This window comes from Lucilia cuprina, chromosome 4 (genome assembly GCF_022045245.1).
Source record: "Lucilia cuprina isolate Lc7/37 chromosome 4, ASM2204524v1, whole genome shotgun sequence".
In the NCBI taxonomy this organism is placed as follows: domain Eukaryota; kingdom Metazoa; phylum Arthropoda; class Insecta; order Diptera; family Calliphoridae; genus Lucilia; species Lucilia cuprina.
The window spans coordinates 95140502-95163825 of NC_060952.1; the positions used below are offsets into that span (position 1 = coordinate 95140502).

The window sequence follows — 23324 nt, forward strand, 5'->3', positions numbered from 1 at the left end:
GATCCTTACAGGATCCTTACAGCCATTTTTAGTTTTTCATATAAATTATAGATTTTTGGTGAATAAAATAAGATTTCGTTTATTTTTCCATTTAGAGCGTTATTTAAGGATCTACAGCCACTTTTAGTTTTTTATATAAAATGACGATTTTTGGTGAATATAAGAAGTGATCACAGATTTCGTTTATTTTTGCAATTAGAGCGTTATTTAAGAATCTACAGCCATTTTTAGTTTTTCATATAAATTATCGATTTTTGGTGAATAAAATAAGTGATCACAGATTTAGTTTTTCATAAAAATTATCGATTTTTGGTGAATAAAATAAGTGATCACAGATTTCGTTTATTTTTCCATTTAGAGCGTTATTTAAGGATCTACAGCCACTTTTAATTTTTCATACAAAAATATCGATTTTTGGCGAATAAAAAAAGTGATCACAAATTTCGTTTATTTTTCCATTTAGAGCGTTATTTAAGGATCTACTGCCACTTTTAGTTTTTCATATAAATCATCGATTTTTGGTGAATAAAAGAAGTGATCACAGATTTCGTTTATTTTTCCATTTTAAGCGTTATTTAAGGATTTACAGCCATTTTTAGTTTTTTACATAAATCATCGATTTTTGGTGAATAAAATAAGTAATCACAGATTTCGTTTATTTTTCCATTTAGATCGTTATTTAAGGATTTACAGCCATTTTTAGTTTTTCATATAAATTATAGATTTTTGGTGAATAAAATAAGATTTCGTTTATTTTTCCATTTAGAGCATTATTTAAGGATCTACAGCCATTTTTAGTTTTTCCTATAAATTATGGATTTTTGGTGAATATAAGAAGTGATCACAGATTTCGTTTATTTTTCCATTTAGAGCGTTATTTAAGAATCTACAGCCATTTTTAGTTTTCATATAAATTATCGATTTTTGGTGACTAAAATAAGTGATCACAGATTTCGTTTATTTTTCCATTTAGAGCGTTATTTAAGGATCTACAGCCTCCTTTAGTTTTTCATATAAATTATCAATTTCTGGTGAATATAATAAGTGATAACAGATCTCGTTTATTTTTCCATTTAGAGCGTTATTTAAGGATCTACAGCCATTTTTAGTTTTTCATATAAATTATCGATTTTTGGTGTATAAAATTAGTGATCACAGATTTCGTCTATTTTTCCATTTAGAGCGTTATTTAAGGATCTGCAGCCACCTTTAGTTTTTCATATAAATTATCGATTTTTGGTGAATAAAATAAGTGATCACAGATTTCGTTTATTTTTCCATTTAGAGCGTTATTTATGGATTTACAGCCACTTTTAGTTTTTCATATAAAATGACGATTTTTGGTAAATAAAATAAGTGATCACATATTTCTTTTATTTTTCCATTTAGAGCGTTATTTAAGGATCTCAGCCACTTTTAGTTTTTCATATAAATTATCGATTTTTGGTGAATAAAATAAGTGATCACAGATTTCCTTTATTTTGCCATTTAGAGCGTTATTTAAGGATCTACAGCCATTTTTAGTTTTTCATATAAAATGACGATTTTTTGTGAATAAAATAAGTGATCACAGATTTCGTTTATTTTTCCATTTAGAGCGTCATTTAAGGATCTACAGCAATTTTTAGTTTTTCATATAAATTACCGATTTTTGGTGAATAAAATAAGTGATCACAGATTTCGTTTATTATTCTATTTTAAGCGTTATTTAAGGATCTACAGCCATTTTTAGTTTTTAATATAAATTATCGATTTTTGGTGAATAAAAAAAGTGATCACAGATTTTGTTTATTTTTCCATTTCGAGGGTTATTTAAGGATCTACAGCCACTTTTAGTTTTTCATATAAAATGACGATTTTTGGTGAATAAAATAAGTGATCACAGATTTCGTTTATTTTTCCATTTAGAGCGTTATTTAAGGATCTACAGCCACTTTTAGTTTTTCATATAAATTATCGATTTTTGGTGAATATAAGAAGTGATCACAGATTTCGTTTATTTTCCCATTTAGAGCGTTATTTAAGAATCTACAGCCACTTTTAGTTTTTCATATAAAATGACGATTTTTGGTGAATATAAGAATTGATCACAGATTTCGTTTATTTTTCCATTTAGAGCGTTATTTATGGATCTACAGCCACTTTTAGTTTTTCATATAAATTATCGATTTTGGTGAATAAAATAAGTAATCACAGATTTTGTTTATTTTTCCATTTAGAGCGTTATTTAAGGATATACTGCCATTTTTAGTTTTTCATATAAAATATTGATTTTTGGTGAATAAAATAAGTGATCACAGATTTCCTTTATTTTGCCATAGAGCGTTATTTAAGGATCTACAGCCAATATTAGTTTTTCATACAAATTATCAATTTTTGGTGAATAAAATAAGTGATCACAGATTTCGTTTATTTTTCCATTTAGAGCGTTATCTATGGATCTACAGCCACTTTTAGTTTTTCATATAAATTATCGATTTTTGGTGAATAAAATAAGTGATCACAGATTTCGTTTGTTTTCCCATTTAGAGCGTTATTTAAGGATTTACTGCCATTTTTAGTTTTTCATATAAATTATCGATTTTTGGTGAATAAAAGAAGTGATCACAGATTTCGTTAATTTTTCCATTTAGAGCGTTATTTAAGGATCTACAGTCATTTTTAGTTTTTCATATAAATTATCGATTTTTGGTGATTTCGTTTATTTTTTTTAATTTAGAGCATATCTAAATTTATTTTAAGTTTATCAGCCATAAAATCTAATTTTCGTGAATAAAATAAAAATAAGTGATCAATAATCACACATATTCTTCATTTTTCGATTTGACAACACTCGCCGTAAACACTTTTTTCCTGCTAATTTCTAAAACCAGTGTTCTGTTGTTAACATTATACTGTTAATAATACTGTTAATAAAATATATTTGTTTTCACATTCTGTTTTGATTACAGTTTAACATTGTTTATTTTCTGTCAATAACTATTTCCAAGTTCAATTTTGTCTTTTTTTAATTTTTGTTAATTAATTAAAATACATGAATTAATAAGTTAAATGTTTATAAATATTAAATTATCATGGAAATAAATATAACTTGGAATATTTGCCGAGTATGTTTGCAGGAAGAAAATAAAAATGCCAAAGAATCTAATAACCAATTTAGAAACTTATTTAATGAAGACAACAAATTGGCTCAGCATATTTATGATTTTTCTGGGATTATGGTAAGTATTTAAAGGAAGAAAAATTATAGATGACTTTAATCAAAACTTTATAATTTAGATGAAACCAAATGATTCCTTGCCGGATAAAATCTGTTTGAAGTGTATAAAAATTGTAAATAATGCAGTGCAGTTTCGAAAAACGTGTCGTGCCTCTAATAGTTATTTACAAAACGTGTTGGAACGCACTAAATCGGCTAGCTCATTGTTTAAACCTGCTATAAACACTAGCGTTGCTAGTGATGATGAAGATGGATTGGAGGAACAAATGGAAACAGAGGCTGTTGGGGGAAATGATCATTTCCAAGTAGAAAAGGCTATAGAAAGTGAGTGCGATAAGAAGATTGTCGATTATTCTAAAGCAGCTCACAAACAGTCTGCCCTTCAAGAGAAAATAGCTGAAATGGTTGAAAGTAGGGAACAGAATGTGGCAGACGAAGTGGTTAATGATACTGGCGTAAATCTTGTAGAAGTGATGGAGCATTCTGATGATATAATTAACGAAATCATTGATGATAATCCAGACAAAACTTTGACAAATGCAAAACTTTTAAAAAAAGAAACTAAAGAAATTTCAAAAATTACCAAATCTGAAACTTCACAATTACAAAAGTTCTATATGAATGCTAAATTTACAAAAATTAAAAATACTGAAGAGGATTTTGAAGAATGTAATGAACAGGACTTGATACAGGCTGACTTAGCAGCGGAACAAGAAACTACAAAAGAAGATCAAAAGGAGGATGATTTATATTATCTGCTTAAAGATATTAAAAATGAACTTGCCAACTGTAATGATAACCAGGAAGTCATACAAGAAACAGAGGAACAAAGTCCCCAAACTGATGAGAGTATTGAATATTATGCTATTGAAGATGAAGAAGATATAGAGGAAAATATTGAACAGGAAGTGGATGAGGAGGATGATGATGATTTAATGTTACATTTTGAAACAAACAATGAGGATAATCCAAACCAAGTTACTTCAACTGTCGATACAAATGATGAGTCTGAATATAATGAACAAAATTCGAATACTTCCAATATGATAAGTGATTTAGAGGAGGAATATATTGTGGATGATAGTGTTAGTAATTATAATATAATATCTGACGCCGAAGAAGAAATTAAAATAAAATCACTAGATGTCTCTACTACGGCCGGAAACACTGGCTGTATTACTATGTCTTCTAGCAGACGTAAACCTAATCGCTATTTAGCTAAAGTTTCGGATAGTAGTTCTACTACAGCTCGTGTTCAGCAGCAAGTTTGTGTTTGTGAAATATGTGGCAATCAATTTACCAATCGGAATCTTATGAATTTACATATGAAGGTTCACTATCAGGAGAAGAATCATCAGTGCGAGTAAGTTTTGTTATTATTTCAGTATTTTAAAAAGTATAATTAAATTGAATTGAATTTTAAAAAGTTTGATAAAAAGCATCTAAAACAAATATTTAATTAATGATCACAGAACATTTACAAAACATATTTTTTTTAATTGAAATAAATAATTTTAGATTGTGTTTCAAACGTTTTATTACCGCCTGCAATCTGCAAGCACACATGCGCATTCATACGGGAGAAAAACCATTTCAGTGCCGCTACTGTGGCAGACGTTTTAATGATCGTAGTTCTAGTTTAAGGCATGAAAGGTAAGTTTATTAGGAAATTTATTAAAAATTCTATTAATCTTAAATTATTTTCTGTCTTTAAGGACTCACACCAATGAAAAACCATTTAAATGTTCAAGTTGTGGTAAAACTTTTACTTTGGCTACAACTCTACAAAATCACATGAAAGTGCATACGAATGAAAGATCCTACAGGTAAAAATTTGTTAATTTTATAAAATACTTAAAAATTTAAAATGGAATTTTTTGGGTTATAGATGTGAACCTTGTGGTAAATCTTTTAAATTGTCTCATCATTTAAAAACCCATCAAAATACTTCGTTACATCGTTCGGTGGTTAATTTAGTACGACTAGAAAATTAAAAATTTTATTGTAATTACATGTATTTTTATAAATTTTTATGTAATTTTTTTATTTTTAAAATAAAATTCTACTTTGAAATCTAAAAGCTTTTAAAATGATAATAAAACTCGCTGTATGTTAAATAAAATCGCTAAATATACATACTGTTGACATTTGACATGTCTGTTTTAGACTTAACATTTCTATACATTATGTTACAGCTAGTTAACATTGTTTTGATTTTGTATTCTCTTTTAATCAGCATTTCTATAAATATTAAAGAAAATTATTACAACATTCATTTAAAGTGTTTTTTTATAATATTTCTTATTTTATTAATAAACATTAAAATATATTTAAATTTTAAGTAAATTATATAATTGTATTAAGTTTAACATAAAAATGGAAATAAATATAACGTGGAATATATGTCGCGTATGTTTGGTGGAAGAACCGAAAAAACAAGGTCTAGCGACAGATGAGGGATCTATAATGCGTCATCTGTTCAATGAGGATAAAATGTTGGCTAAACAAATCTATGAATGTTCCGGCATTATGGTGAGTAGTTTTTTTTTATTAATTTATTTGTTTAATTAATTGATTTTTTGTTTGCAATTAGATGAAACCCAATGATAGTTTACCCGAGAAAATATGTAAAAAATGCTTTGCAATGGTTAAACAAGCAATGAATTTTCGGAAAAACTGTCGATCCTCTGATGCGTTTTTACAATCTGTTTTGCAACGCACCAAATCGACTAGTATATTGTTTAAACCGGAAAGGCCTCAATTAGAAGACTTTGAAGAGGATGTAGAGGAAACCATAGAGGAAGATAAAAATGAAAGCATTAACACTGTAGAAGCTTCTACCACCGTTAAAAAAGCAGAACAAAAACGTTCGACCACACCTTTAGAACATACGCCTAAAAAATTAAGAAAGGATTCCCTCACCAATGAAATAAATAGTAATACCGATGATCTAATAGCTCATGAAATTGAAGAAGAGGAAATGACGGAGCAGGACTTACATAATATAGTAGAAATGGAAGAAATATTACAACCAAATGTAATTGAAGAAAATCACAAGCATAAAGTAGGGGAAAAAGGGGACAATACAAATATTGATAAACAAACAGTAAATAAGCTTAAAGTTAAAGGATCAAAAGATGATTCTTCCCAAAAGCAACTACAAGATTTTCAAATTGATGAAGTTAATGCCGAAAAGGAATTAAATCAAATGGAAGAGGAAAACTCAGCAGAAATCAACAATCAAGAATTTTTCTTACTTAAACACATTAAAGATGAAAACGAAACTAATCTCCACGATGCTAATAATGATGATGATGTGGAAGAAGAAGAGCAGCAGGAAGAACATATAGAAACCGATGAACAAGAAGATCAAGAAAATGTACAATTTCTACCCCTAGAAGATGAACCAGAAGAAGTTGAAGAACAACTTATGTTAAATTCTGATTCCGATATGGAAGATAATCAAGCACAAGTAAGTTCAACTGTTATCACCAAACAAGAGGAGGAAGAAGAAGAGGCAGAAGCTGGTTTTATCGAATTAGAACAAGAAACCAATTCAAATTTATCCAATGCCAGTCATAATTTATCCACTGAATATATAGTAGATGAATATTTAATTGATGATTCCAATAATAGTAATATATCATCACAAAATTCGGGTGTGGTAGTGGTTAATTCAAAAATATCTAAATTTGTAACAACCACAAGTAAAAAACGACAAACCGATCCTGATAAGACAAATCATAAAGATGTCACACAACAACAGCCGCAAGTATTTGTTTGTGATTTATGTGGCAATACTTTTACCAGTCGTCAGCTAATAAATGCACACATGAAAGTACATCGTCAGGAAAAGAATCATCAATGCGAGTATGTATTAGGGAGGCTGAAGTTTCTAATATTTGACTAAATTGTAGATTTGTATTTTTTTTTAGATTGTGTTTTAAACGTTTTATTACTGCCTGCAATTTGCAGGCTCACATGCGCATTCATACGGGAGAAAAACCATTTGAATGTCAATATTGTGGTCGACGTTTTAGTGATCGCAGTTCTAATCTAAGACATGAAAGGTAAAGATTTTAAATATGTGTTATCTCCTTTACTTACTTTCGGTTTCTCCTTACAGAACCCATACAAATGAAAAACCTTTTCAATGTAATGAATGCGGCAAATCATTTTCTTTAGCCACTACTTTAAAAAAGCATCAAAAAGTTCATACGGGAGAACGTTCCTATAGGTATGTTTGTTATGTTTGGCAAATGTATTAACTATTTATTTCAATTTTTTTTTATATTTTTCAGATGTGAACCTTGTGCAAAATCTTTTAAACTACCACATCAATTAAAGGCCCATAAAAATACTACTTTACACAAAGCTGTAGAGCAATTAGGTCTATTATCTAATTAAGCATATTAAGTTATATAATTTGTTTACAAATTTATATTAATTATAAAGAAATTAATTATTAAATTTGAAATTATCGATCGAAACAATTACTCTTTTTATTTACATAGAGATATTCTTACTTTTTTTCGCAGACTTTTTATTTATTTACAATCTAGAATCTAGTGTATAAACATTTTTTTATTTGTAGAATTTTTTTTTTAAATAAGTTTTATTAAACACATTGTTTTCCATATTTAAATATCAACTGCTGTCTCATAGAGTATCTTATAGCCAGATGCCTCAAATGCAGCCTCTTTTTGTTTGTGAGATATGGTTAGCATATGAGCTTTCAGTTGATGAGCCAAAGTAAAGGATTTATTGCAAATGGAACAGCTAGAAAAGTAGAAATAACAATGATTAGATAGATTGATAGATAGATATGTAGAATGATAGATAGATAGATAGATAGATAGATAGATAGATAGATAGATAGATAGATAGATAGATAGATAGATAGATAGATAGATAGATAGATGAATAGATAGAATGATAGATAGATAGATAGATAGATAGATAGATAGATAGATAGATAGATAGATAGATAGATAGATAGATAGATAGATAGATAGATAGATTGATTGATAGATAGATAGATGGATAGATAGATAGATAGATAGATAGATAGATAGATAGATAGATAGATGGATAGATAGATAGATAGATAGATAGATAGATAGATAGATAGATAGATAGATAGATAGATAGATAGAAAGATAGATAGATAGATAGATAGATAGATAGATAGATAGATAGATAGATAGATAGATAGATAGATAGATAGATAGATAGATAGATAGACAGTTAGATAGATACATAGATAGATAGAATGATAGATAGATGGATAGATAGATGGATAGATAGAATGATAGATATATAGTTAGATATAACGATATATAGATAGAATGATAGATAGATGGATAGATAGAATGATAGATAGATAGTTAGATATAACGATATATAGATAGATAGATAGATAGATAGATAGATAGATAGATAGATGGATAGATAGATAGATAGATAGATAGATAGATAGATAGATAGATAGATAGATAGATAGATAGATAGATAGATAGATAGATAGATAGATAGATAGATAGATAGATAGATAGATAGATAGATAGATAGATAGATAGATATATAGATAGATAGATAGATAGATAGATAGATAGATAGATAAATAGATAGATAAATAAATAGATAGATAAATAAATAGATAGATAAATAGATAGATAAATAGATAGATAGATAGATAGATAGATAGATAGATAGATAGATAGATAGATAGATAGATAAATAGATAGATAGATAGATAGATAGATAGATAGATAGATAGATAGATAGATAGATAGATAAATAGATAGATAGATAGATAAATAGATAGATCGATCGATAGATGGATAGATAGATAAATAGATAGATAGATAAATAGATAGATAGATAAATAGATAGATAGATAAATAGATAGATAGGTAGTTACATATATAGATAAGTAGATAAATAGATAGATAAATAAACAGCTGTCAGATTTGGTGTTTTTTTATAAATCATTTGACTTACATATAATCCTTTTCACCTGAATGCAATTTCAAATGATTCTTTAATATTGCCGAATAAGAGAAACTCTTTGTACATATGTTACATTTATATGGCCTGGAGTTGGTGTGAATTCTAAAAAAATAAAGAAAAAAGATAAAAGTAAAAATATTAATTTTAAACTTTATTTTTTTATATATACCTTTCATGTCTGTGGCGGGAACTACGATCCATAAAATGACGATCACAATATTTACATTTGAAAGGTTTTTCGCCCGTATGACGATACATATGATTTCTCAAGTCACTCATAATACGATATGATTTATCGCAAAGTCTGCAAAAAGAAAAAATAAACATTTTAGTAACAACAAGGTAATAACTAAATAATACCTCCTTTCAACTTACTCGCATTGATAAGGCTTAACGTCGGAATGCATACGCATATGATGCTGAAACAGTGGTTTCTTACTATAAACATTACCACAAATATTACACATAAATGTCGAGGGTTTCGGCAATTTTATAGTCTTTTGTGTTTTCTCCTCTTTAACGTTAGTTTTTGGTTTTGGTTTATTGATTTTCGGTTTACACTTCGTCAGAGCTTTTGCATTCAATTGTCTAATCGTCATATTCTTAGTGGCACAATGATCAATAAACTCTTCCAGCTCTTCATCGTCCTCGGCATTAAGATAAGCCAAAGCTTCATTATAATCATCCGCTGTCAAAGCCTCTAATAGATCACCATTATCTGGCATATTTTCCAATTTTAAATTTGCCACATCGATTTCATATTTCTTTGAAGGTTCAGTTTTTACTACCACATTTTTAACATTTTCCTCATCATCGATCAGGTCATCATCGTCCAACTCAAAGTGACTATCTAAATAATTACCCTCATCATCGCCATCATTATCAATCTCTTCATAGATGATAGCACCCACTTCACTATTGTCTGCGGCATCTAGATACTCTATAACATCTTGAGGTTTTTGATTTAATTTTGTACGTATGGTTTTCAAATCTTCCAACTCCTGATCTATATCTACCACATCCTGGCTTTGTGTGGTCAAGAACACTTGCGAGTTGTAGCACATTTGACGAAAATTGAACCACATGTGTACCGTGTTAAAGCATTTGCCACAAATGCGTGTAGGCATGTGTTTTTTATTGTGTAGCTGTAAAAGTAACACAATAAATTAAGAAATGTATTTAAATATATAATTATTAACTATTTACATACCCTTACACCGCAGCAATATTCCACTTTCTCGTACAGTTTCAAATTGCTAAATTCATCATTTTGATCCGCTTCTGTTTTAAATGAAATGCCACCATTGTTCTTAAACAATTCATAAGTTTTGGCGATTTCTGTTTCCACCAAACAAAGGCGACATTTGTCGGTAGATTTTGTAGACATTTTTTCTATTTATTGCATTAATTTGTTCTTAAACGAAAAATAATTGAATTATTTTATTTTTTCTTCGATTTTTAGCGTAGTCTTTTAGTATTTTGGCTTTTGTTTACATAAAAATGTCAAAAGTTTCTCTGAGATGCCATATTGTTTGGTGGATTTTTTAACTTGGCAGCACTTTCGTGGTGAGTTATATTTGGCATCAGTGTTGAGTAGGAAAATTGGCGATTAATGTTGTTGAAAAGTGGAGAATTTAATTAAACTAAATAGTAAATTTGATTTAAATAAAATTTAAAAATAGGAAACATTTACAAATTGGTTCAGCTCTTGATTAATTTTAATATATAATATATAATCCAACTACAGTTGGATTAAATGAAATTAAAAAAAATTATTTGTTTGTGTCTCTGTGTTAAAATGACAAGATCTTTTAGTATATGTGGATGTATCCACAATAATGTTAAAAATTCGAATGCGTATAGTTTCGATATATTCCTATAATGGAACCTTTATTCTGGGTTCAATGTATATTGTTCCTGTGGTAGTCTTTTAGTACTTCCCTAAACCTAGAAAGAATGTCAACACAATATTTTCAATCAAAATTTGTTTTTCAATTCATTTCTTTTAATTTAATGAAAAATACTACTTCTACATATCAAATAAATTAAATTTCAATACGAGTTTATATATCTTGTATAAAATAAATCTAATTACTAAAACCAAAACAAAAGATAATTTTATTTTCTTCCCTCCCTGCTTAACGCTTCTTAACTTTTCCCTTCTTAACGGCATGCAATGGGCTATCGGTTTCCTTGCTGCCCTTTCGCTGAGATTTCTTTTTGTTTTTATTGACTTTAGCGTTAAAGTCCACAACATCATCCTCATCATCTAGATCAGCATATTTGGCAGCCAATCTATCCATTAAAGAATTAAAACCACTTTCACGTGATTTCTGTCTAGCCATTATAGCCTGCTCTAGACTACCGCCTGCTGCACCAGCAGCATCTGCTCGCTTTTTATTTTTAGCCTCAATTTTTGCTTTAATTTGCTCAGCTTCTTTAGATTCACGTGCATATTTCTTGTGACGCTTCTTACGTTTTTGTTCGGGCTCCTCGGTAAAGATTTTGTATTCCGGCACCTCACCGGCAGCTATCAATTCTTTTACCAACTCCTGTATGCGCGGTTCATCTTCCACCTTCATAAAAGGTACCGAATTAAGCATATAATTAATGCAGCCTTTACCCTGTAAATAGGCCTTCTTAATGTCGGCCTTTTCTAGTTCCGAACCGACATAGGATTTCTCATAATTGTTTATATCTTCTTCGGTTAAAGGTTTGAAGAGTTTTCTCCACAATTCCAACCAATTCGATAGTTTGCCCTCCAAATTATCATCGTCATCATCAATAATACCCTGTTCATCGTAGAGCGCTCGTTTCTGTTGATCGGTCAAGATTTGATACAATTTCGATAGCAACTTAAATTTTTCAGTGGCTGATTCCTTTTGTGCCTCTGGTACACGATCGGGATGTACTAACAATGATAATTTGTAATATGCTTTTTTAATGTCTTTTTCGGCAGCCGTTTTCTCAACATCAAATAATTTGTAGACATCGCGTGTGTCGAAGTATTTTTCACACAATTCCAAAGTAGACATTTTTTCTTCAATTTATCGTAATTTACAAACAAGATTTTGCTTTAAAGTTTAGAAAAATTTGTATAAATTTCACAAGAAATATTTTAGTAATTGACAGACTTGGATGTAAATAAAAAATGATGAAAATTGCCTTCAAGAGGCGCGAAGAAGAAGTGGGTAAACAAGAAAGAAAACATCTGTATATTTTTTGTTTTTGCAAATACAGTGTTGCATTTTGTTATACAAAGTTGCCAGAAAATGTTTTTTTTTGTTAAAGAGGCGTTTTTTTTAATTTTTCAAAGAAGTGTTATACATACATTTTTCTAAAAGAAAAAGTGTTATAAACTGTTTTTTTATATGTAGGAAAGTCTTAAACAAACATTGTTCTATAGCAGAAAGTATTATACTAAATATTTGTATAGCGTTATGCACAAATTTTTCTATAGAATAGTGTTATACAGAAAATTTATATGGAAAAGTGTAATAAAATTGTTCGTCAAATTTTTTCAAAGAAAAGTTTTATACATTTAATTACAAAAACAATTGAGTTTTGTTTTATTTATTTTTTTATTGTAATAATTTAAGTCAAATTTGATTTTTAAGAAAATAACATTTATATCATATTAACATTTACAAGAATAATTTCATTTTAAAATAGAAAAAAAGGCTGTTTCTTCAGTTTATCTTTAAGTTATTTATACAAGAGAATATAGAATTTGTTTATACGCTGTTTTTTAAGTGAATACACCAGTTCAAAAATTACCAAAAAATTATACAGTATATAAAATACAGTTAAAAATTATTTTTTCTATTCCTTCTCTGACCAACAATATAGGATCACTTTGTTTTAAATTTGCTTAAGTTGGGAAATCGAATTAAAATATTAATTTGAAGTAGTAGAACTAACTGAAGAAGGATTTTCTTCTACCGGATCTTCACTAATATCCTCCTCATCGTCGAGAGAATTATCAAATTGTGTACAGGAACGTAATTTATTTAGTTGTTCATAAAAATGTGTACTTTGAGCAACCGCCAAGGGAGAAACATTGAATAGCGGATGGGTGGGCATAAGTTCATTAATGGGATCACCCAATATGGCAGGATTTAGAGCTGATTCTGAATGTTGAGCTATGGCTACACCGCTTAAAGTATAGCAAGTGTGATACAGATCTTGGGGTCTATAAAGAGGAGAGATATTATATTTTATTAAAAATTAACAGAGATTTAAAATACTTACTTGCCGGGCTTGTCAATGAGTCCACCATTGGGTTTTTGGCAGCATAACAAGATGTATTCCTGCAGTGCCCCAACATCGAATAGGGATTTCGAAATAGGTTTGCCATCATTGGCCATAATAGCTTGTGTTATGGGTATAGTGGCACCCACCCAAAAGGAATAGCAACCATCCACTAGTTTATTGGTACGACCCTGAAAACCTCCTTCATAGGCCATTTGACGTTGTAGAGTCCATTTCTATTAGGAAAAAGAAGGATTATTATGTTGTTTTACATGTATACCTTTCAATCTTAACGATTCTTTACCAATAACTGTTCTTGATCACATTTATGACCTTCGTTAAGTAAAGCCAAAGCAGCTATGCCACAGAATGTATAACCACCATGAGCCTCCAGATCGGGAGCACCACCAAAACCACCCTCATAGGTTTGGCAGCTGGCAATCCAATCACCAGTCTTATCAAACAGTTTACTCAACGTACTCTGCGGCATATTTGTAAGTTTAGCCACAGACACAGCACAGTAAGCTCCTCGTACATCACATTCACCATCTACATGTAATCGAAAAGAACCGTCTGGTTCTCGCACAGCAAAAAGAAAACGTTCCAATGAATCTCTATCAATGGCACGAAATGCACTGGGTGTGCCTATCATGGCTAAACTATTTACAGCGGCATAAGTAGGAGCCAAGTGAGGATATTGACCCGGACCTCCCGCAAAACCTCCCTGAGGATGACGACATCTAGGAAAACGTCATAAATTAAAAAAAAAATGTAAAATTTGTTATTTTTGCTCACTTACTTGACTAAAAATTGTACTACTTGTTCTAGGGTTTCTGGTGAAAATGTAAAATTTAATACATGTCCTGCTTGTAAAATCCAATATATACACCAGGGTCGACTGCTATCCAAGCATTCATAGTTGCCCGGTAAACGATGTAACATACTTTCCAAAAATCTTTGATGTTCTTCCCTGTAATAGCGTGTTATATGTTTATCCAGCATACCTATCTGTTGAAATCTATCATAATATTTCTCTATGGAATTTTCCGTTTTTTGCTAAAAACGAATATAAATAATAATAATAATGTCAATATATTAAATTATTTACAACTTGGATTTGTCATTTATCTATTTGTCAACAAACACACACACACACCTGTTCCCTTGAAGTCACTGTAGATACTTTTTCATCGTCAAATTTAAAATTTTTTATAAAATTAAAATCACGAAATTCCAAAGATTCTTCCATGTTTAGAAATTATATTAAAAATAAATATTTTTTTAATAATAATTAAAAATAAATTCAACAACAAGAAGGCAATTTTTTTCTAACAAAACAACTGTTTTTGTGTGAAATGTCAGATTTTTTGACACTCAAAAAGCTTTATTATTGGTGTTACCAGACGGTGCATATTTTTTATTGGATTAAAATAGAAAAAACGCCTACATTGTTTTCACTATTTGCCATAAATTTAGAGTTTTTTCAAAAATATCTTAATTTACTTTAATTTTGAACAATTATAATATCTTTATCTTTTATTTTCGTTTGCATTTTGACAATTGCTACAAAAAATCAGCAATATTTGTTTAGATGTTACCATATCAAAAAATTTTTGTAAAATGATATAAAACAAAAAAAGAAAATAAAAATCCAAAGCATATTTTATGGGAGATTTTATAAATTAACCCAGAAAAATTATACAAAACTGAACTGAATTATTTCAAATATAACACAAACCGATTTAAGTAGTTTTCTTTTAACCTAAAACCTATTTTTAGTGGCTTTTTGTTTTTTTTTTTAGTATAAATGATGGGTAAACAGCAAAAGCTTTCTTTTTAATTTACCAGACACAAGTATGTTTTTACATATATTTTAGTAAAAAGCTTTTTCATATATCTGGCAACATTAGAAAAGTAAAATTATACATTTTGCAACAGGCACCCAACAGGGCGCCGTGGCTTAGTTGGTTAAAGCGCCTGTCTAGTAAACAGGAGATCGTGAGTTCGAATCTCGCCGGGGCCTTCATTAGTTGATCGATACTTTTGTTGTTTTTTTATATTTTCTATCTTTTTTCACAAATCGTTGTTTTTTAGTATTGCTCAAAATTGTTTGTTTACATTTCTTATAACGGTGAAATATGGGCTGCCATATGAATTAATTTGATGTTGTTTATCATGTCAATGGAAGAATACCGTAAAAATTTTTATTTTATCTTATTTATTAATCCATATTGTAAAGTTAATACATATTTTTAAATGTAAACATAAAAACTAGAATTTTATAGAAGAGAAATAAACTTTATTACTTTTCTTGTTTTTAATACATTTTATAAATCTTGTATGTTATCTGGAAAGCTAACTTAATAGAAACTTAAAGCATAAAATAAATTTTAAAACATTTTTCAACTTTTTTTAAAATTGCAATTCTAATATAACAAGTGGACTGGGTAGTTTTGTGGACTTTCGTTTTTAATCGTTAATATTTACTTTTTGCCATACAAAAAATCAAATTTATTACTATTTATTTGCAAGAGAACATGTATGGCTTATGTATTCTTTACCATTATAAATATTTTCTAACGAAATTCCCACAAATCAAATATCATGGCATTCTCATTTATATGCTAGCCAACAAAAAATAAAAAAAAATTACATTATAAATTACTACAACTAAAAAAGAAATTACTTAAAATTGCATATATTTATTAGGTATATTATAACAAGCATATTTGGCCCAACAAAATTTACATAGAAAATAAATTTACTCAAAATGCATGTAGTTTGAGAGGAACATGCATCATTTGGGGGGGGGGGAAAATAGGGTTTCAACTTTTTTGTATAATATTTTAAATGTGAAATATATTAGCTTCAACAATATAAACAAGTGAAATAAATCAATATCATTTCTCTGTAACACTTGTTTAAAAATTAAATTTAATAATTAACTTGCACTTGTCAAATTTAGAAATTAAGTGTTAAAATACACATTTTAAAATCACGTCTTCAGGGCAAAAAACTCAAAATTTCTTTATTTTTCTTATCGTTTATTTGTAATTTCTTATTTTTGAGCTAAATTTATAAAACTTTTGTTGAAAACTATATATTTTTCAAAATATATTATATTCTTTTAAAATTTACAAAATAATCTCTTTTATAAATACATTCCCATTAAATTTACCCACTTTAATACCATCTGGCATCTTTTTAAACAATTGTTGTCTTTGATGTTTGTTGACATTTTGTATTGGAAAGTGATTATTAAAAGCTCAGCGCAGCGCATCTTACTTAAAAATTTGTATTTTAGTGCCAATTAGTTTATTTGTTAAATTAAATTGTAAATATTTAAGAAAATAATTGTTAAAAAAGCAGTGTTAAGTGAAAATAGTGTTTTAATAAAATAGTAAAAAAATATTTTATACTAGTTTATTGTTGCCGAAAACAACAAAAAAATCACAACTACATAAAGTGTAATATATTTTTTTTACAATCGCGTGCAATTGCAACGTTTTAACAAAGAACAACAGCAACAACAACAACAAAATGCAGACATTACTTAAAGAAGGTAAATATTATAAACAAAGTTCACAAAGTTTTTTTCCACTTGCTTTTTTGATTTTTTTGATTATGTATTATGTTTTTATAAAATTTTGTTTCTATATGAAGACAAGGCGTTTGCATATTTGAAAGACGCCTTTATTGTAGAAACAACAACAATTGTATTAGAAAATAAGCCACCACAACAACAAAAACTGAAAGAAAATTTACACCTTTAAGTTATTAACTGTGTTTTAGTGTTGCCAAGCTGTAAATTTCCATAGGTTAACCGGGACATTTTTGGGAATAGAAATCTATTAGGTCAACATTAGTAAAAATTATATATTGCCAGAAAATTTATTTTTTACAACGTTTTAAAGCACAAATTGTAAATTCTCACACCCGTTAGACATTTTCTGAACATTTTACTGCCAACGTGGGGAACAGAAAACAGAGAGTGAGATGGAAAAGAAGACTAATGCTGTCCTCTAGCTGTAATTCTATATGATTTAGATAAGTTTAAAATTTATAGTTGTTTTTCAGTCCATTTCCATAAAATCTACTTGGAAACACTGTCTTAGTTTAATTTATTTACATGTGTATGGGTTTGTGTGTGTAAAAAGGGATATTTTGTAATTTCTAACAAAATAAGGGTATTTTAAATTTTTTGCACAAGTCTAAGCTGTGTAATTAAGCCATAAATTGTAAATTCTTTCTTTTTTTTTTGTAGAAATGATTTACTTTACAAAGTTGTGCTTTGAAAACCCATCAGCCATTACAAATATTTAGTATGTCTGACATAAATCTATGTTATTTTTTGTTGTTATTGAAGTTACTGTTGTTTTTATTAAAGAAACATTTGAAAAATGGTGGATTAAAAGAGAAAGAATATCGCTTTACGGTTTTGACAAATTTTTAAGAACTTCGAAAAGTTTAACTAGTATTAAACGCAATTAGAACTAAACTAGAAATGAGCAGAACTGCACTGGAACTAAACTATAACTGAACTAGAAATGAAATGGAACTGAACTAGAACTGAACAAAAAGATAATTAAAACTGAACTAGAACTGAACTAGAACTGAACTAGAACGGAACTAGAACTGAACTCGAACTGAACTAGAACCGAACTGAACTAGAACTGTACTAGTACTGAACTAGAACTGTACTAGAACTGAACTAGAACTAAACTAGAACTAAACCAGAACTGAACTGAATTAGAACTGAACTAGAACTGAACTAGAACTGAACTAGAACTGAACTAGAACTGAACTAGAACTAGAACTGAACTAGAACTGAACCAGAACTGAACTAGAACTGAACTCGAACTGAACTAGAACTAGAACTGAACTAGAACTGAACTAGAACTGAACTAGAACTGAACTAGAACTGAACTAGAACTGAACTAGAACTGAACTAGAACTGAACTAGAACTGAACTAGAACTGAACTAGAATTGAATTAGAACTGAACGAGAACTGAACTAGAAATTTCAAAAATAAAATTTTGATTGAAACAAGCTCCTTAAGCTTACCTGTCCCTGTAGACGTTACTGCACATTTTAGAAACAATTATTTTTTTGTGTGTTAATGAAACAACAATGTTTTTTAATGTTTTTATTGCTGTTGTTTTGTACTTTTATTATTTTAGCATAAAAGTGTTTTGCCTGTAACTTCTGGCAATTTTCTATGCAAATTGCTATTAACCTAAAATTTATAGAACAACACTACCACAATTTATAAACAAACTAGTATTTTACTAGAATAACAAAAAATGTACTTGTAAATATTTTTCTTGGCTTTTTTTCTTTTCTTAAACAAACCAATCATAAGAATTGCATACAATATTCATAATATTGCATGTTATAAATTGGCATCTTTTTTATTATTTGAGCTCTAAATACAATGAAATGAAGAATAAGAAAAAAAAGTAAAACATATATTTAAATATTGCACCTTGACTTGAAGAGTTGTAATGTTTTAAATTACAAACAGAAAATGTTCTTAAAGTTTTTGAACACTAATTTTATGGTTTTTCTATTCAAATTGACATTTACTAATGGTTGTGTGTTATATGGCTAAAAATAAAACACTTTCATAAGAAAATATTAACATATTTAATTAACGAAAAAAATTAAAAAGAATTGAATTTTTTCAAAGGGTTTTAGATAGGGTCTACTAGCAAGTAATTTTTGGTTTAGTGCGCGTGTCGACGAGCCCCCCCTTTACTTAAACTTATTTATTTGTTTGTAGCTGTGTTTTTGATGAGTTCTTTACAATGACCAACAATTAGCATAATCGTTGTTGTTTGTTAAAATTGCACAGTGAGTATGCGCCATGTCCGACTACTAGTATGTAGTGTCTTAAAATGTTTAAAAGAAATACCTTCTTAAAACTTGTCTAAAAGTTTAGGGTAAACAACATCTTTTGTTTTTATTCTTTTCTTCATAGCTGCTGATAGAGAAATATTGACCCTAAATTCTTGAGTTTTTCTTTCCCTTGTCTTTTTGTTTTTCGGTTGGTTTAACCCTTTTTGTGCCAAATTTAATTATTATGCATATAAGTATCGCTGATAAGTATCTGAAACTTAAGCTTATTTCACAATTGCTTATATTAGCTTGGTTTGTAACTTTAAAGTCATGATATTTATAAATTATGAAAGCTAATAATTTATGAATGAATTATTAAGGCTTTTTAATATTTAGGCGAGAAATTCTCTCATATCAATGGTCACTAACTTTGCAAGAAATTAATGAAGTATATTTGGATTAAAAAATCCTGCAACTTCAACTGAACTAGAAAAGAACAAAAAAAAAACAACTTAAATAGAACTAGAAATGAACTAGAACTGAACTAGAACTGAACTAGAACTGAACTAGAACTGAACTAGAACTGAACTAGAACTGAACTAGAACTAGAACTGAACTAGAACTAGAACTGAACTAGAACTAAACTAGAACTGAACTATAGCTGAACTAGAAATGAACTAGAACTGAACTAGAACTGAACTAGAACTGAACTAGAACTGAACTAGAACTGAACTAGAACTGAACTAGAACTGAACTAGAACTGAACTAGAAATGAACTAGAACTGAACTAGAACTGAACTAGAACTGAACTAGAACTGAACTAGAACTGAACTAGAACTGAACAAGAACTAAACTAGAACTGAACTAGAACTGAACTAGAACTGAACTAGAACTGAACTAGAACTGAACTAGAACTGAACTAGAACTGAACTAGAACTGAACTAGAACTGAACTAGAACTGAACTAGAACTGAACTAGAACTGAACTAGAACTGAACTAGAACTGAACTAGAACTGAACTAGAACTGAACTAGAACTGAACTAGAACTGAACTAGAACTGAACTAGAACTGAACTAGAATTGAACTAGAACTGAACGAGAATTCAAATAGAAATGCATTATAACTAAACTCTAATTAAAAATGATCCTAACTAGTTAATTAACAAGCTGCTCATAACACTTAAACTAAATATTTACTTTAAAACTAAACCTTTTTAAATTACAATTAATTTATATTTAAAAAGCATAAAAAATACCAATTAAAACATTTTCATTCTTATAACTAACTAACTTACTGCCTGCTCTCTCACTCTCTTCTTAAAAAAATTTTAATTCATTCAATAAAAAAATCTTAACAGACAATACATTGCATTACTACCACTGCGCTTCCCTTAATTTCTGTTGAATTAAAAAGCTACAAAAAAAACTTTAACTGAAATAATGAAATCTTTTCGCACAATCTCAAATTGCTCATTAACATTTTGTGTTTGTACTATCACTTTGTGAAAATCATTAAAAGAAAAACGAAAACAGCAAAAAAAAAAAACTCTTTAGAACGAATAAAAGTTAAAAATTCAATGCTTTACACTGCACTAATGCCAAATGGTCCATAACTGCTTCTCTGGGATGCATAGTGGCAAAAACAGTGGCAATTTCTTAAAATAAAAACGTAGTAGCTTCACTTTTTATGTGTTTTTATGAATTTCTCTTTGAAGGAGTCTCTTATTCGTAATGGTGAAAATGTTGATTTCTTATGGAAGGTTATGGTTTATTTGCTTCTTTTTTATTTTGGTAACAAGTGCATTTTTTAGGAAATATTTTGGAAATGTATGTTAAAAATATAATCTCAAAGTAATAAATTTGTGATCGTAGAAGAATTGTATATTAATAAAGAATTTAACCTTTGACCTTGTTGGTATAACCCAGTTATTTTTGTAACTACAAAGGTCTGAAAAATTTAAATCTCAGATCAATAATACGTTTTATGAAAAACCGAATAGAGTTTTATATTCTAACAACATTTGGATTATTAGTCCCGAGTTTTATAAAATTCCTCGCCCTCTCACAGATCCTACTAGAAACTGTAACAAGATTCGCCATTTAAATTTAAGATATTTATTAAGCATTGAGGGGTTGACCAGTTCACGAAAATATCTTTTTTATTTAATTTTAATGTTAATAAAATTAATAACAAGCGAAGTGAAATAAGTGTAGTGTAATAATACGAAAAATTCAAATGTTATCGCTGCCGTAAATACAAAATAACAATCAATTTTCGTTTTCAATAAATATAAAGGAGAGATAAATTATTGTTATTAATTATGTTAAAATAACTCAACAATAATATAACGAATATTATGTTGAGGAATATAACTGACAATCAGTTTTTGTTCTCAATAAATATATAACAGAGTTAAATTATACAAGAAAACCCTCAGCAATATACTATAAGTTTGACAATCAATTTTTGTCCTCAATATAAAAAAATCTACATTTCACTGGAATGTTTCCTATGGGAGAAGTCAATTTTGTGATTAACCATGGAGGCTTTCATCTGCAAAACGGAATATTAAAACTGATGCACCGACTGATTGCTGAAGTTTAATATTGTGGTCATCTTTCAAAAAAAGCTATGTTATAAGTATCTGCCAAGAAATGTGAAGCTACTGAAACAAGCCCTGTCTCAAATCCCCAAGTTTCTTTAACAATCCAAACTTTCCTTGAACATTGGAATTTAGTTTTATAAGCCTAATAGTTGTATATAAGTTTAGAATATTTTTACAACTCATTTCAAAATTCACTTAAGTTTTGTACACCATGTTATCTCTATTACATATAAGCTTCGAAATAACATTCAGAATTGACAATGCTGTATTTATTATTTATCTAGAGAGAATAACATTAAAATCCAAATTCTGTCCGATAAGATAAATTAATTTTAAATGGTATGTTATGGTACAATTAGTAAATTTAAATAATATTCATGAATATTTATAAACTTAAAAACTTTCATACAACTATCTATTATTCATTTAGACACTTTAATTGCAATAAATGTTAAAGACAAAAAAAAAAAATAATACTACGCAAATATTTTATCAATATTATAATATCAAAAAAAAAATATATAAAAGATATTAACATGTTTAGGGTGGACAACAACTGGTCACTTATCACTTAAATACACAACTTCAATTAAAAAAAATAAAAATAAGTGACAACATGTCCCCTTGCTGTGACACATACCGGGTTATGTCAAATTATTCTCATATGACTGTAACAAATACTGCCAACTAAAATAATAAGAAAACGTTAAAACTAAATGACATAAAGTAAAATTACGCTTGACTAATGGAAGATATTTTATATTAACAAAAAAGTTATAAATATTAGTTTAAATGTTTGTTTGGAAAAAAATACCAATTTAAATGTGTCCTTTTAATGCATTTGTGTTGTTTTTTTGTAGGAATTTTTTAAATATTGTTTTTTTTAATTATTTATATGTCTGGCACCTTATTAAAATGAAATATTTATGTTTTTATTTTTCACCTATGTTATATACTAATTCTGCTACAATATTCATAAATTAAAAAAAAAACAAATTTCAGTTTTTTTTGTGACCCTTTTCTGGGTTTTCACTAGTGGCAATTATTATTTTTGTTGTTGTTGTTTGTCGGTTAAAGCATTTTTATGATAAGTTTTATTATTGCAATTTGCAATTAAATTCGCAGTAAAATGCAGTTAAAGTGTTCGTTTGGCCATGGTAATTAATCATGTTTCATTTTTATTATTATTATTTCTCCTTCTGCATTTTGTTTTATTAAGTAAAAACAATAATTTATGCCTACGAATAAATATTTAATATATGTGTTTAAGTGTGTGTGTGGATACCCAGTGTGGCGCGCTGCCAACTACTTACAAACACATAGTAGTAGCAGTAAACAGTGTGTTACAAAAAATTTAAGGTTGGCAATCAATACTGTTTAGAATCGTCATTTTATCT

General features: G+C 28.5%; 5 protein-coding genes and 1 non-coding gene across 6 annotated transcripts; 3 read left to right on the forward strand and 3 right to left on the reverse strand.

Annotated features, from left to right (window-relative positions):
• Positions 1–2968: 2968 nt before the first annotated feature.
• On the forward strand, positions 2969–5490 carry LOC111676543 (zinc finger and BTB domain-containing protein 14-like). The gene is made up of 5 exons (XM_023437502.2): positions 2969–3221; positions 3280–4583; positions 4739–4873; positions 4936–5046; positions 5109–5490. Exons 1-5 carry the CDS (start codon positions 3075–3077, stop codon positions 5212–5214), a joined length of 1803 nt encoding a protein of 600 aa, XP_023293270.2. The 5' UTR covers positions 2969–3074; the 3' UTR covers positions 5215–5490.
• On the forward strand, positions 5490–7710 carry LOC111676523 (zinc finger protein 700-like). The gene is made up of 5 exons (XM_023437482.2): positions 5490–5752; positions 5814–7090; positions 7156–7290; positions 7347–7457; positions 7522–7710. The coding sequence occupies exons 1-5, from the start codon at positions 5597–5599 to the stop codon at positions 7625–7627; spliced, it is 1785 nt and encodes a 594-aa protein (XP_023293250.2). The 5' UTR covers positions 5490–5596; the 3' UTR covers positions 7628–7710.
• Positions 7698–10729, reverse strand: LOC111676524 (zinc finger protein 420-like). Its single transcript, XM_023437483.2, has 5 exons — positions 10443–10729; positions 9608–10377; positions 9402–9536; positions 9224–9334; positions 7698–7999 (listed from the first exon to the last, which is right to left on the reverse strand). Exons 1-5 carry the CDS (start codon positions 10617–10619, stop codon positions 7861–7863), a joined length of 1332 nt encoding a protein of 443 aa, XP_023293251.2. The 5' UTR covers positions 10620–10729; the 3' UTR covers positions 7698–7860.
• Positions 10730–11259: 530 nt separating this feature from the next.
• On the reverse strand, positions 11260–12402 carry LOC111676546 (J domain-containing protein CG6693). Its single transcript, XM_023437505.2, has one exon. It carries the CDS (start codon positions 12265–12267, stop codon positions 11371–11373), a length of 897 nt encoding a protein of 298 aa, XP_023293273.2. The 5' UTR covers positions 12268–12402; the 3' UTR covers positions 11260–11370.
• Positions 12403–12925: 523 nt separating this feature from the next.
• LOC111676538 (protein farnesyltransferase subunit beta) lies at positions 12926–14855 on the reverse strand. Its single transcript, XM_023437497.2, has 5 exons — positions 14640–14855; positions 14283–14539; positions 13788–14223; positions 13484–13719; positions 12926–13424 (listed from the first exon to the last, which is right to left on the reverse strand). The coding sequence occupies exons 1-5, from the start codon at positions 14730–14732 to the stop codon at positions 13130–13132; spliced, it is 1317 nt and encodes a 438-aa protein (XP_023293265.2). The 5' UTR covers positions 14733–14855; the 3' UTR covers positions 12926–13129.
• Positions 14856–15432: 577 nt separating this feature from the next.
• Positions 15433–15506, forward strand: Trnat-agu. Its single transcript has one exon. It is a non-coding gene; the product is annotated as a tRNA-Thr (tRNA).
• Positions 15507–23324: the final 7818 nt, after the last annotated feature.

Coding starts and splice junctions, on each gene's coding strand:
- LOC111676543 (XM_023437502.2), top strand. CDS start 3,075: ATGGAAATAAATATAACTTGGAATATTTGCCGAGTATGTTTGCAGGAA. Junction 4,584..4,738: donor GAGAAGAATCATCAGTGCGA/GTAAGTTTTGTT, acceptor AAATAATTTTAG/ATTGTGTTTCAAACGTTTTA. Junction 4,874..4,935: donor TCTAGTTTAAGGCATGAAAG/GTAAGTTTATTA, acceptor TCTGTCTTTAAG/GACTCACACCAATGAAAAAC.
- LOC111676523 (XM_023437482.2), top strand. CDS start 5,597: ATGGAAATAAATATAACGTGGAATATATGTCGCGTATGTTTGGTGGAA. Junction 5,753..5,813: donor ATGAATGTTCCGGCATTATG/GTGAGTAGTTTT, acceptor GTTTGCAATTAG/ATGAAACCCAATGATAGTTT. Junction 7,091..7,155: donor GAAAAGAATCATCAATGCGA/GTATGTATTAGG, acceptor ATTTTTTTTTAG/ATTGTGTTTTAAACGTTTTA.
- LOC111676524 (XM_023437483.2), bottom strand. CDS start 10,619: ATGTCTACAAAATCTACCGACAAATGTCGCCTTTGTTTGGTGGAAACA. Junction 9,537..9,607: donor GTTAAGCCTTATCAATGCGA/GTAAGTTGAAAG, acceptor TTCTTTTTGCAG/ACTTTGCGATAAATCATATC. Junction 8,000..9,223: donor TCAGGTGAAAAGGATTATAT/GTAAGTCAAATG, acceptor CTACTTTTCTAG/CTGTTCCATTTGCAATAAAT.
- LOC111676546 (XM_023437505.2), bottom strand. CDS start 12,267: ATGTCTACTTTGGAATTGTGTGAAAAATACTTCGACACACGCGATGTC.
- LOC111676538 (XM_023437497.2), bottom strand. CDS start 14,732: ATGGAAGAATCTTTGGAATTTCGTGATTTTAATTTTATAAAAAATTTT. Junction 14,540..14,639: donor CAGTGACTTCAAGGGAACAG/GTGTGTGTGTGT, acceptor ATTCGTTTTTAG/CAAAAAACGGAAAATTCCAT. Junction 14,224..14,282: donor GTAGTACAATTTTTAGTCAA/GTAAGTGAGCAA, acceptor ACGTTTTCCTAG/ATGTCGTCATCCTCAGGGAG.